Source organism: Clytia hemisphaerica, unplaced genomic scaffold, assembly GCF_902728285.1.
Source record: "Clytia hemisphaerica strain Z4C2 unplaced genomic scaffold, Clytia hemisphaerica genome assembly, whole genome shotgun sequence".
Taxonomy (NCBI): Eukaryota; Metazoa; Cnidaria; class Hydrozoa; order Leptothecata; family Clytiidae; genus Clytia; species Clytia hemisphaerica.
In genome coordinates this window covers 1,338,444-1,350,482 of record NW_027104175.1, presented here as the reverse complement: position 1 = coordinate 1,350,482, position 12,039 = coordinate 1,338,444, and the positions used below count along the sequence as shown (strand labels likewise).

General features: G+C 35.0%; 2 protein-coding genes across 2 annotated transcripts in view; one reads left to right on the top strand and one right to left on the bottom strand.

Annotated features, from left to right (window-relative positions):
- Window positions 1–12,039, top strand: part of LOC136814452 (uncharacterized) — a 792,139-nt gene that overhangs the window by 562,130 nt on the left and 217,970 nt on the right. The gene's annotated exons all lie outside the window — the stretch shown is intronic.
- Window positions 7,080–10,158, bottom strand: LOC136814399 (putative ammonium transporter 3). Its single transcript, XM_067070939.1, has 5 exons — window positions 9,766–10,158; window positions 9,359–9,607; window positions 8,541–9,119; window positions 7,693–7,928; window positions 7,080–7,420 (listed from the first exon to the last, which is right to left on the bottom strand). The coding sequence occupies exons 1-5, from the start codon at window positions 9,902–9,904 to the stop codon at window positions 7,220–7,222; spliced, it is 1,404 nt and encodes a 467-aa protein (XP_066927040.1). The 5' UTR covers window positions 9,905–10,158; the 3' UTR covers window positions 7,080–7,219.

Here is a 12,039-nt window from a genome sequence, read left to right as displayed (position 1 = left end):
TCATCGTTTACAAGTTTGTTTACTCAGATGAAATTTATCGTTCTTTCGATGATCAACATTTTTAAAAGGGTTAGTTTTGGTGGGAATCGTTCATGGAATCGTATTTGAGGAATTCGCCAAATTTAAAGCCTCGCCAAATTCAACACGATCATTATTATGAAAAACATATATTTTTCTCCGGTAATGAGTATGTGACTTATTACGGAGGCTCCCCGTGGTTTACGTGATAGCGTGGTTGGACATTTTTTGGCGTGATAGCCGTACCTAACTCCTACGCTCACTTTTCCCGCGTGATACCGTTCCAGCCCGACTGGCGTGCAAAAAAAAATGTAATGAAAAAATAATTCTTTTGATGTAATGGCGTGAAGAGAGAATATTTTCGGCGTGATAGCTTGATGAGAATTGTTTGGCTTGATCAGGAAATTTGCTTGGGGACTTCATTACATAAAAGCAATAGATCAGTTTCCACATAAAAAAAGTAAGTAAGTTTGACCACAGCTGGAGGTGAACTGAAGGCTCCTCTTCCTAACCAAAGGATGAGGAGGGCGCCACTCTCTATCTTCCTGGATTGCTCCACTTACTCTTGATCTACCTCTTAATTTCTGAGCTTTAAGCAGAGAGGTATCTAATATAATTTTTGTACTACGTCCGAAGTCGGTATAACCAGACGGAAGTCGTTTGTAAATTTTCAATTCTTTAACGTGACTTTTACGTTGATAACAGTCCAGACTATAGAATTATCAGAATAACTAGCGTGGCGGGGTGACCAAAACTGTGGAGACAACTTGAGAAGGTTAGGATTTTTTTGTCCCTTATTATTTTAAAATTTTTGGGTATTTTCTCTCTTTGGCTAAAAGATTTAGGATTGAAGCATTGGTTGAGAAATAACAAGCAAAGCAAAATTTAGTGCACACTTATCGTGAATAGACTTTAATAAAAGTGATAAACTTTGGACTGCACGTTTTTTTTAATAATAAACCCTAACTGTGCTCTCAGAGCCTGGAGTTCCTTATTTTCCAAGAGAATCTCTGCCTCAAAGTCCCTTACTGAGTTCCTTATCTACTCAGCTTCTAAGTTTGGATTTGCAAAAATAATGAAATTGTCTAGGGGTGATTGTCCTGGGGGCAATTGTCTGGGGGATACCCGGGGGAGCAATTGTCCCCATGTCACCATAAAAAGCGTGTATATCTTTCGATGGGATAATTTTCTTTGAAATCAATAATGTTCTAAGATCAAAGAATCACTCATGTGAAAATTATATAATTATAGCATAATTATTGAAGAAGATGAATTTCTTCTTTTCCATTTTTAATCTTCATTTTCCGATCTTTTTTGAGTTTTTTCTTTTTAATGATATTTCACTCCTTTTTGTCTTTTCAAAAAGCACAAGACCGCTATCTGATTCGAATTCTATCAAAATTTATAGCTTCTTTTATCTCCGCTGCAAATAATTCTAAGACAGACTTTAGGGCAGTCCTTTTTTTCCTGTAGGAGGTAAAAGTTTCCTAGAAAAAATAAATATACTTCCTGGGTTAACTAATTGCCCTGTCACTTTTTTTCTCATAGAATGTGCGCTGAATAGAAGCGGTACCCAGCTGGCACAGTTAAATATTCACTCACGGTAATCAAAAGGGGATCAACGAAACCTAAAGTTACACAGATAATAAAGAAAGCTGGGTGGTCAAAATTGATCATCATCACTAATTAGAAAGGGATTTTGAATACCTTTGCATATCCTGGCTGAGTATAATAATGAGATCACCATGACCTAAAGTTATGCTTGTAATCAAAAACAAAATTGAAAGTTATTGACAACTTTAACGGTTGAGATTTTTAATTATTAGATAACTACACCTTCAATCTACGTAGAAATATATTGAGGAATATGTTGAGATATCTGTTAAATGTAATCGAATATGGGGCTTACAGACTTTCAGGCTAGGTATATTCTGAATCTTATTTGACAATTTTTGGATCAACAGATCCTAAGTTCGTAAGTCTTAAGGGCTCTGACCATAGTCAGAAAATTGATTTTAGTATCTGAACATAAAAGTTATATTTTAGATTCTTTGACACTTTTAACAAAGAATTGCCTTTATAAATTGCTGTTTAATCAAACCCCTTAAGAGTAGTTAAGAACTTAATTGCAAAAATTACGTTATGAACTTTAAAAAGACGTTAATGATATGTTGCATCACCTTCTTTTATAAAAAGTGCTAATTTTTAATGGGTTATTAACCTTTTTGTTTCTAACTTTTTTCAAACTGTCCGCAAAGAATTGAACTATTTTAAATTTTGCGGAAAATTTTTCTAAAAAGATGTGTCAAAAGTTATGCATGTTTTTTTAAGCAAAATCCAGATGCAAAATTGATGAAAAACCACTATTTTGAAGATTTTGAGACAAAGAAGCATTTACAAAAATTTTCCGCAAAAATTTTTATTGTTCGGTAAAAGATACACCATCTACTGCGAAAAATGTTTCAAAATGTTTTTTCTTCGCCAAAACTAAGCTCTTCAAAGTTGAAATACTCTTCCTCGCAAAAGTCTTCATTTTCTTCTTCATCAAATATTTTCAATGCAATTTTTGAATTTTCAGATTCAGGAATAGTTTGAATAACAGAAAATGTATAACATGCCATAGTTTTGTTGGTTACATCAGAATTATCAATAGCGTAAGGGGGTCAGGAAAGACCTGGAGTCGAGGGTGCTCCGTTTATGAGACAATATTGAAAGTATCCGTCAACGACCCTCCCTTGCTAACATGAAATTCCAATTTCCCTTAAAAATCGAATTAGAGAGCATCAACTGTGAATACCTACAGTTATGCAAGGTAGGGGTTTCTGCCTTAACGGATCTAGGAACTATAGTATAGAAGTTAATAAGACAAGATTTGATGTTATTGATTACGAATGTTAATGAAATTATATCTTTGTAAATTAAAGAGTGCAATTAGTGCGGCAAAAGAACAAAACACGCTTTTTTATAAGAACATCTTCTATAAGAATATCAGGATGAAGATTGGCTACATTACAAGAATACCCTAAGAATACCCTTTTAGGATCTGTTTCACAGAATATTTTAAGAATTTTTGTATTTGATTAACAGAAAAAACAGCTTCTTTTGACAGACTTAAATTGAAACTTAGAGGTAGAAGTATAATTTTAGCTCCCAATGTGTACTCAAAAGTCCCAAATTCTCAAATTGGTCATTTCTCAGTTTGTATAAAAGCCTATAAAATTAAGAATACATAGTCTATAGCAAACTAGACGACTAATTCAGACATAGTAGAAATAAAGCAAAAAGGAATGGATGGAACAATATCAGTTTATACAAAATTAATCCCGTAACAATAATCGTAGAACGCTTTACTGTATAAACGACTCCATAGTCTAAACATAGTATAAGAAAGCCGCGGCTGGAATATGTACCGTATTGTCTTTTCAGTTAATTGCTGTTCTATCTCTGTCTCCGAGCTTTATAAGAACATCAAGATTGTCGGTTTATTATTGGTAGATAGTTTTTGAATTTTTTTTCTTATTTATCTTCACAAAAAGCTTTTTTATTGCTAGATATCTTTGAATCTGTACCCAATAGAACACTTGAACTGATTTTGAACATATCTTAGGGGTATTTTGTGGAAACGATAGTTTTTCGCCAAAATTAAAATTATAAAAACTATATTCAAGATGACAACTTTCCTGTCAGTTTGAATGATAAATTTTGAAGGTGCTGACTTGAAATTTTCACAGAATGATCTTGATGTACTATTTCATTGATTTCTAAAAAGATTTCACTGAAATATTGTGAAGGCATTTCGAGGCACTTTATTAATTTTTGAGTTCTTTCAGCCCAGCCATCTTGTGCTTGTTTAAATTTCTTATTGTTGATCTTTCCTGCACAATGATTTCATAATGCAAGTGTATCATCAAGGGCATATCATTAATGTCTAAAACGCACTGAGAAGTAAGTATTAACGACAAACCAATAAAATTTACCATTAAAGATGCTACATTACTGATTTCTTGATCAACAAATAGTCATCAAATACGACAGAGATAGAACAACAGAAATTCAGATGTTATCATTCCAATGGTCTAAAGAACATGTTAAAAAATTTTCACCCTCAATTTCGGCAATTCCTTTAGAATACTTGACCCTCATCTAAAGTACATTCTTATAAAAAAGGTACGTATAGTCTTATCTCTTAGATGACACGCGGTGATAAGGAGGGGATTCGCTATCTTAGTGCCTGAAACAATCTATATATAATTAAGGATGAGTTGTAATCTAATTAAAATTCAAAGTTGTGTAACGTAAATGTAAAAAATATTCAATGGGGAGGATATGGGAAAAATATTAAATTATTTTGAAGTGAGGGTTTGGATTATTTGATTATTTTCAGTGGGGACAAAAATTGGAGGAAAATTTTCCACCGGGGACCGTATTTTGGCCAATTTTTCCGGTGGGAAGGGGTTCCAGTGGGTCTGTGAGAAGCAGGTGTTACCATCAACTGCTCTAACTTGGGACTATCTGACAAGACATGGGACGGCAGTTCGGCCACCATTTCACCAAACCTCCAAAGTCATTTAATTTGAGTTAATGAACGGCGTACTAAAAAATACACGATTTCTCTTTCGCACCGAGTAAGCTTTTAAATCGAAATATGAAAATAATCCGTAGTGGAACACACGCAAATGTCTGGAACGAAGAATACCAAATTAGTGGCAAAACGATGGAGCGTTTGACGTCACTCACGCAGTAAGTTACACACTCGTTATTTGTTTATCCCATCGGGCGATGGTGGTTAGGCTGCGGGCGTTCTCTAATTCTCCAATAGACGTCTGGTCATTTTGAATGAAAACAAAAAAGTTAAAAAGGGCGCGCTGTCAGTGAAAGTTATCGTGACATGTTGTGACGGAAAGTATGATTGATAAACTCGGTGGAGTTATCAAAACAAATTTGCTGTCAAAGAGATTTAACAGTAAGTGAAAATACAGGCCAGATATCAACAAGTCCCATGTTTCGACCAATCGTCCCAAGTTAGAGCAGTTGACGGTATTATCTAAGAATATAAATGCAATCACTTGATTTTAAGAGCCAATCGAATTCCGTGTCCGAAAAGTGCAATGGTGGCAGAATATACTGGGGGTATTTTAGTGTTTTGCAGAATTTAAAGTTCGGGTGAGAATGGCATTTACTTTATATACCATGGTACTTCGAATAAAAGTTTATTAATGTTTTGGATTTTAAGAGGGGTGTTTTAATAAAAGAAGAGGGGCGTTTATCGAATAATATTCAAGGTCACATTTAGAGCGCCATGATCCCACTCCTTATGCACAAAACCACCATCTCATTATATCAAAAGTCACATTCTTTTTGTCTTTACTGCAGATTATGTTGGCATAGATTTTCTATGTAAAAAGGTACCAGACAAATTAGATTATCAGGCTAAGAGTTTTATCCCAAATCCAAATCATTAAACAATCGTATATCTTCACTAAATCTCACTTGATTGCAATAATTAGACAAATATGTCGTTTAATTGTAATCGATACAGAACCAATTATCAACACAACAAAAGTCAGACTTTAAACCTGAAGGTTGTAGTGAAACGTGAGCAAACGAACAAAGGAATTGGCTAAGAGAGTACTAGTAACTTTGTGATTCGACCTGAAAATTAAACGTTGACACTCACAGCTTCTTATAGCAAGTAAAGTACTTGAACAGGCTTCTAAAAACACTAAGTCTTTTGCATGTAGAACAACTGTGGCACTATGTATAGTGGAATGTTATAACCCGCAGTGACATTGGTATCTTTAGTCCATCACCTGCACCCAACTCCAGATAAAAGCGAATCTATGTATCAGTATTTTTCTGCGACGGAGACGGAGAACTCCTGATCTGTCAAAATCTTGAAAAAATAAGGACGGCCAAAAAATCGCAATTTTTATTTTACCCTCGTGGATTTTAAAAGTTTAAAAACATAAATTAGGTAATGTTTTAGTCGGTTGATGATGACAAAACAAGTCTGGCGCTTGCCGTGAAGATTGGAACTGAATACAATCCGAATAAATTCCCAACCTCAGTTTTTCTTAGATAAATTCGTGATAAAAGTAATAGTAGCGGTAGTAGGGATAAAAATATCGGACTGAGACTCGATGGGGATTAATATTCCCATATTTTCTATGGCTGGGGATTTCAATTCTTTTGCTTTCAAGTCAGAAGATTCAGTGGGTATGGGAAAAATTAGCATAATATTTTGCAGTGAGGATTGGTCTATTTGATTATTTTAAGTGTGGATAAAATTTTGAGTATAATTTTCCACCGGGACCATATTTTGGCCCATTTTTCCAGTGGGAAGGGTTCCCGTGGGTCTGTAAGAAGAGGGTGTAAGCATACTCCTCTTCATACATAGTCTACCCGCTGTTTCTTTCATATGTTGAACAACTGCAAACAGCCATACCTTTTGAGAACATGCTTAGAACAGTTGGCAGGTGACTCCAAAAAATAGCTAGAGGGTAAATTTGTCTCTATGATATCGACTGAAATCAAACATTTGGATCACGAAGATCCATGTTGAAAAAATATTGTTTTTTACAAATAATAGATTCGACCCAGGACATTACAATTATCAATAACTAAGAACCAATTAGTGGTTAAATGTGAATGAATTTTAGATGGTACTATCACGTTTCAAAAGCATGTTAATCACGTGACTAAGTCAAATCATGCTTTTTGAGACAGCGGACACTAGAAATTGGGTGTGTTATTAATTTTCGGAATTCAGTAATTATCCACCTTTTTCATCTTAACCGTCAAAACAGGATATGTTTGTCAGACAAACGACAAACAACGAATAAGAGACCTTGGAATTTCTGCTGAATCAATTTAGTGAAGAATTTGTCCAATATCGATACTTACTGTCGATTAATTTCATGTGAAGCCATTTAATTTTTTGAGTGTAAAGGTTTCAAATGGTTAAAAAACCAAGATAAAAGACTTTGATTAACTGATATTGAAAACTGGTCCAATAGGTCCGAAGGTCTGAAAACTTAATGGCCTGTATAGAAAGTAATAAGTTTTATGCTTAAAAAGATATGTTCTCAAATTTAACTATTTCATTACAAAATTCTAGACAAAAAAATATATACAAATTTTAATATTGATCTTTCTCAAAGAAAGTTCAAAATACTTTAAATATAAAATCTGAAAAGTTTTCTTAAGCAGCAAAATTATTTGCTTTGACCATTTGAACATGAACAGGGCTTTCTCTCTCAGGATATTCAACCGTCTTTCCCAGGGCGTGGTTTCGTTCTTGAGGTTTGGGTACCTCATGGATGTTATGCTCAACCGCGTCAGAGCCTTTCAATTCATGATCCAAAGACATACGGATTCCAATTGTGTATTTCAGTGTCAAGAACTGAAAAGAAAAGAGAGGATAGTTTTGTATTGATAGAAATATTGGATAGGTATTGAATTAGATGGATAAATTAAAGTTAAATCTTTCAATTAATGGTTTATTCAAATATTGGGCTTGTCAATATAAGATCTTAAATTAATTTCAAGAGTTTTCAATAGTTCCCTTTTGATTTTTATGGAGAGATCTGGGAGAACGGCTAAAGGTTTTGTGACGAGACTAGTATTAACAATTTAACAATTTAACAATAAGTACAAGTAGTTAAAATAACTTACCACGATAGTAGCTAAACCACCACTCCACAAAGTGATTGCCAAACATCCAGCAAGATTCCACGCCAATAGGCCACCATTACCGCCCTTAAAGACGCCATCTTCCGGAGCTAAACCAATACCAGGGATTTTCTCTGCAAAGAAACCAGTAGCGATCATCGACCATAATCCAGCAGCATAATGAACTCCAAAAGCTCCAACTGGATCGTCAATCTTCAATTTGATTAACAGTTCGTTGACTAGAGAAAAAAAAGATTCGGAGATTTAAATACAACATTTTTCATTTAAAAGGCCACCGCAAGGCAAAAACCGAGATAAAAAGACACTTTGAAGTGACTGTGTACGAGGTTACCAAGTTGACTTGTCACTGAATAAATGCAAGGGCATACATTTGACGACTCTTTTAACCTCTTCTTTTTAATACAAATTTTAACGCAAGCACTGTTAAGTGTATAGCCTTAAACTTCGAACTACAATCAGTCACAAAATACTTGGCACAAAAGGGAAATTTACTGGGGTGTTTTGAAACCACAATCGATTTGCAAGTGCTCTAAAATAGATTCGAAGGGTAGAGTTATAACTCTGAGTTTTAACGCTAGATTTAAGACTTACGAACTTAGGATTTGAGGATCCAAAAGTTCAAAAATGGTCCATTAGGGCTTGAAATATAGCCAATAAATCCCTCCCAGATCGAAATAATCGATGAAATTAAGTTGAAGGCCTGAAGTTGACATTCTCGCTCGATCTTCAATTTTCGAAAAATGGTAAATTAGCCAAAAGTGCCAATATATTATGGCACTGATTGTATGAGCTATGAGGTTATTTATGATTCAAATTCAATACTATCTTACCTCCATTAGCAATCATTCCTCCAACGAATCCAAGAAAAAGACCTTCCCAGGGTCGAATAATAGGGGCGCAAGCAGTCACGCCAACCAATCCGCCCAAAATACCAGATGCTAAAAACGTGATGTCTAAAATATACTTTCGTCTGTGTGATAAGTAAAGTATAGCAGAAAGGAAAACAGCTGATAATCCTCCAGCCATAGCTCCATTCATCGTAACAACTGCTGTTTTACTGGCAATTTTCCAACCACCTCCAGTGACAGCGAAGGTGGAGCCACAGTTGAACCCAATCCATCCCCACCACAAAAAGAATGTTCCCAAAATGACATTAGTAGGGCTTGACATGCCATATGCGCCTTTAGTATCGAAACGCCCATGGCGTGGACCCAAGATGATGGCGGCAGCAAGAGCGGCAATACCACCCGCCATATGGACCACTGATGAGCCAGCAAAATCGAAGAAAGCTTCTTGACCCAACCAACCATCACCCCACGCCCAATGTGCAGGAAAAACGTAGATGAAACCTGTGTTGATAGCGGCAAAAATCATGTACGATGGAAGATGGACACGCTCAGCCACAGCACCTTAAAAGTAAAAAACAAATTATCGAATATTAGTTTTCTAATGTTAAAAAGTTTCATTGTTAACAATAAGAAAATTCTAAATCTGATTGACAGATCTTTATACTTTCTCATGGTTAGCTTGGTTAACTTTGTTGGATAGAGGGGGAGACGAACCTATATAAGGATTAATGAGTCATGACAAGAGAGATCTTAATAGTTGTGAAATTGCCAAGAATTAATTATCATTATAAAAAACCAACCTGAGACGATAGTGGTAGCAGCCGTGGAGAACGACAGATGAAAAAACATTTGCGTATAAGTAGCTGCTTCATTTTCCACATCTACAGTAACTGCCCAATGTCCTGTTCCACTGAATTTATTCACATTTTCACTAGAGTCAGGTCCGAAAATGAAACCGAAACCAAACAACCAGAATGTGATTCCACCAAGACAGACATCGAGAACATTTTTCACCATCACATTTGACTCGCTTTTTCTTGAGACTATTCCTGGAAAAAGGGAAAATAAAAAAAATTAAACGTAGAGAATAAAGGTATGAGACAAAGGGGTATCAGGGACCTTTGAGTATACCATATTGTTGGTAATTTTATGGAAAACTAACTAAAAACAATTAAATTCGAGAAATTCGCAACATATGCGAGCTTACCTGATTCCAATAAGCCGAAACCAGATTGCATTGTGAAGATGATAAAAGTTGCCATAATAACCCATAATGCATCAACAGCCTCTCCGCCTTCAGAGCCACCAAACGGGTTATCTGCCGGAGCCGAAGTTGTTAAATTCATTGTAAAGCTATTCTAGCAAAATCGAATTGTATTTTTCTTAACCAAGCTTCAATGTTGTGAGTTCTTGAAAAGTATGAAAGTTCAATAATTGAATATGCTATGATGCTGACTTTTATACATACCGGCGCCTGCTGGACCGAATAATTATTTACCAGCTTGTGTTTCTTTGTTACATAACTCAAACAAAGGAAGGCTTTGTGTTTTACGACAGATTTGGTCTTTACATAATTATAGATCGAAAAACTACGCAAAGCAAAGTTTCTCCACAGGAAAATTACTTATTGCATATCCATGTGCGAAGTACAAAGTGCGATTCTTTCATAGACAATAGAGATAAAGAGCATGATTTGTTAAAAAGAAGATAAAAATTTAATTACAAGAAAACAAATTAAATCTAATTACTCTATTGTATAATGTGAAATGAGTGACTGACGAAAATATTTTGTTTGGGAGAAAATTTTGATGAAATTATTAATAGTATTAACGCAATATTTTTGGGGGAAACAACGGGAAAAATAAAATGCCGCTGTAAATACAACCTTCCGGTTTTCCGCTGATGACAATTATGACGGAATTCAAAACAAAGCTGCACGATAGGAACATTATTTCATTATACCATTGAAAATTCTTTACAGCTACTCTATATTGATTTTTTTCCCGATGAAATTCAGCTCATAGAATAATGAGGCTCAAAATCACCAAAAAATAAAATCAATTTAAGAACAATGCTGAGGCTAAAATCATTAAATTTCAAGCAATTTAGGGGTCAAGTCGTAAAAAATTGGGTAAAAACCTAAAATAACTTGATTACAAATATAAATAAGAACATGATAAGAGCAAATTTGAGGCTCAACGTACCAACAAAATAAGAACAGCCGAGCCTGCAGGAAAAATTTTACTGGTTCTTATAAAGAAAAAGTGTATCAACTTTTATAGGGACATAAAAGTACTGACGAAATTTGTAAACAAAATGTATGCAGCGGGATACAAAGTCAAAACAAATGTCACCTGTCAAAATAAAAAATAAAAACGTGATTTTAATTGTACTCTTTAATTACACGTGGTTCAAAACCTCTTTCCAATTGAATTATCTTTCTAACGATAAGCAAAAAAATCGAGGTATAATCAATCAAAAAGGTCATTCTTTGATTTCATAAAATTTTTGGCCATTTTTTGAAAGTTTCACTCAAAAGACCAATTTTTTGTTTCTGTCAAAACACAAAACACAATACACTACTGACAACTCTGAAAAAATATAATTTCGAGTAGCTTCAAAGTTCGTGTCGGGTATATCGACAATTAGTACGGAAAAGGCAGGGGAAGGGTTATTTACAAAAATTCTTACCTTTAAATTATGATTTATGAAACTCTCTAATATGAAGCCTAACTCTGTCATTGAGCCAGTGCATTGAACCCTTGATGAATAGAAGTAGTGGTACCCCCCTCGGACAGGGGTTGACACGTGAAATTACACGTTCGTTAAATTTGAACTATCAACTCATAACAATTTAAATGGGGGGGGGGGGTGAAATTATTTTTGTCATTAGGGTGCAAGTGGGAAAATCATTTTGATATGATGGTCAGAAAGAAAATCCTTTGATCTCATCCAAATTTTCACTCTTTTCACCAGGTAATTAGCTAAAGCGAAAATTATTTTTAAAGTGATCGAAGTTGGAGAATTTTCCTGGGTCCTACCGAGTAAATGATTTATTGATAATTTCTTTCTTTATTAAGCTTACTGAAAGAAAATGAAATAATGTTGCGACAATTATACCACTACCATTAGGTTCCATATAAACAGGGGGGTTGGAAATTGTACTTCTGAAAACACAAAAACCCGGGGGGGGCACTCCAGGTAAGTGACCTACCGGATGTGTGGCCCTTAAGGGTAGGTTTTTTGGAATTTGGAATGTGCACTGTAAGGGTTGATTTGTGAGCAAGTGGGAAAAGGTTTTTCCTATAAAATCATAAATAACCAAGCTCCGTCTTACTTGCGTAACTATCTGCCAGCAAGGCTTACAAAGCCAGTTAACATAAGAACAAGAAATCCTATTTATCCTCTTAATATACGAACTGAGCGTTTTCGTAATACTTTTTTTCCTCACTGCATATCACAGTGGAATGTCCTGGACGTG

What these genes read in the sequence shown, in the direction of transcription:
- LOC136814399 (XM_067070939.1), bottom strand. Translation starts at nt 9,904, where the DNA reads ATGAATTTAACAACTTCGGCTCCGGCAGATAACCCGTTTGGTGGCTCT. An exon ending in TGCTACCACTATCGTCTCAG is followed by an intron (nt 9,120 to 9,358) that starts GTTGGTTTTTTA and finishes TTTACTTTTAAG; the next exon opens with GTGCTGTGGCTGAGCGTGTC. An exon ending in GTGGTTTAGCTACTATCGTG is followed by an intron (nt 7,421 to 7,692) that starts GTAAGTTATTTT and finishes TTTTCTTTTCAG; the next exon opens with TTCTTGACACTGAAATACAC.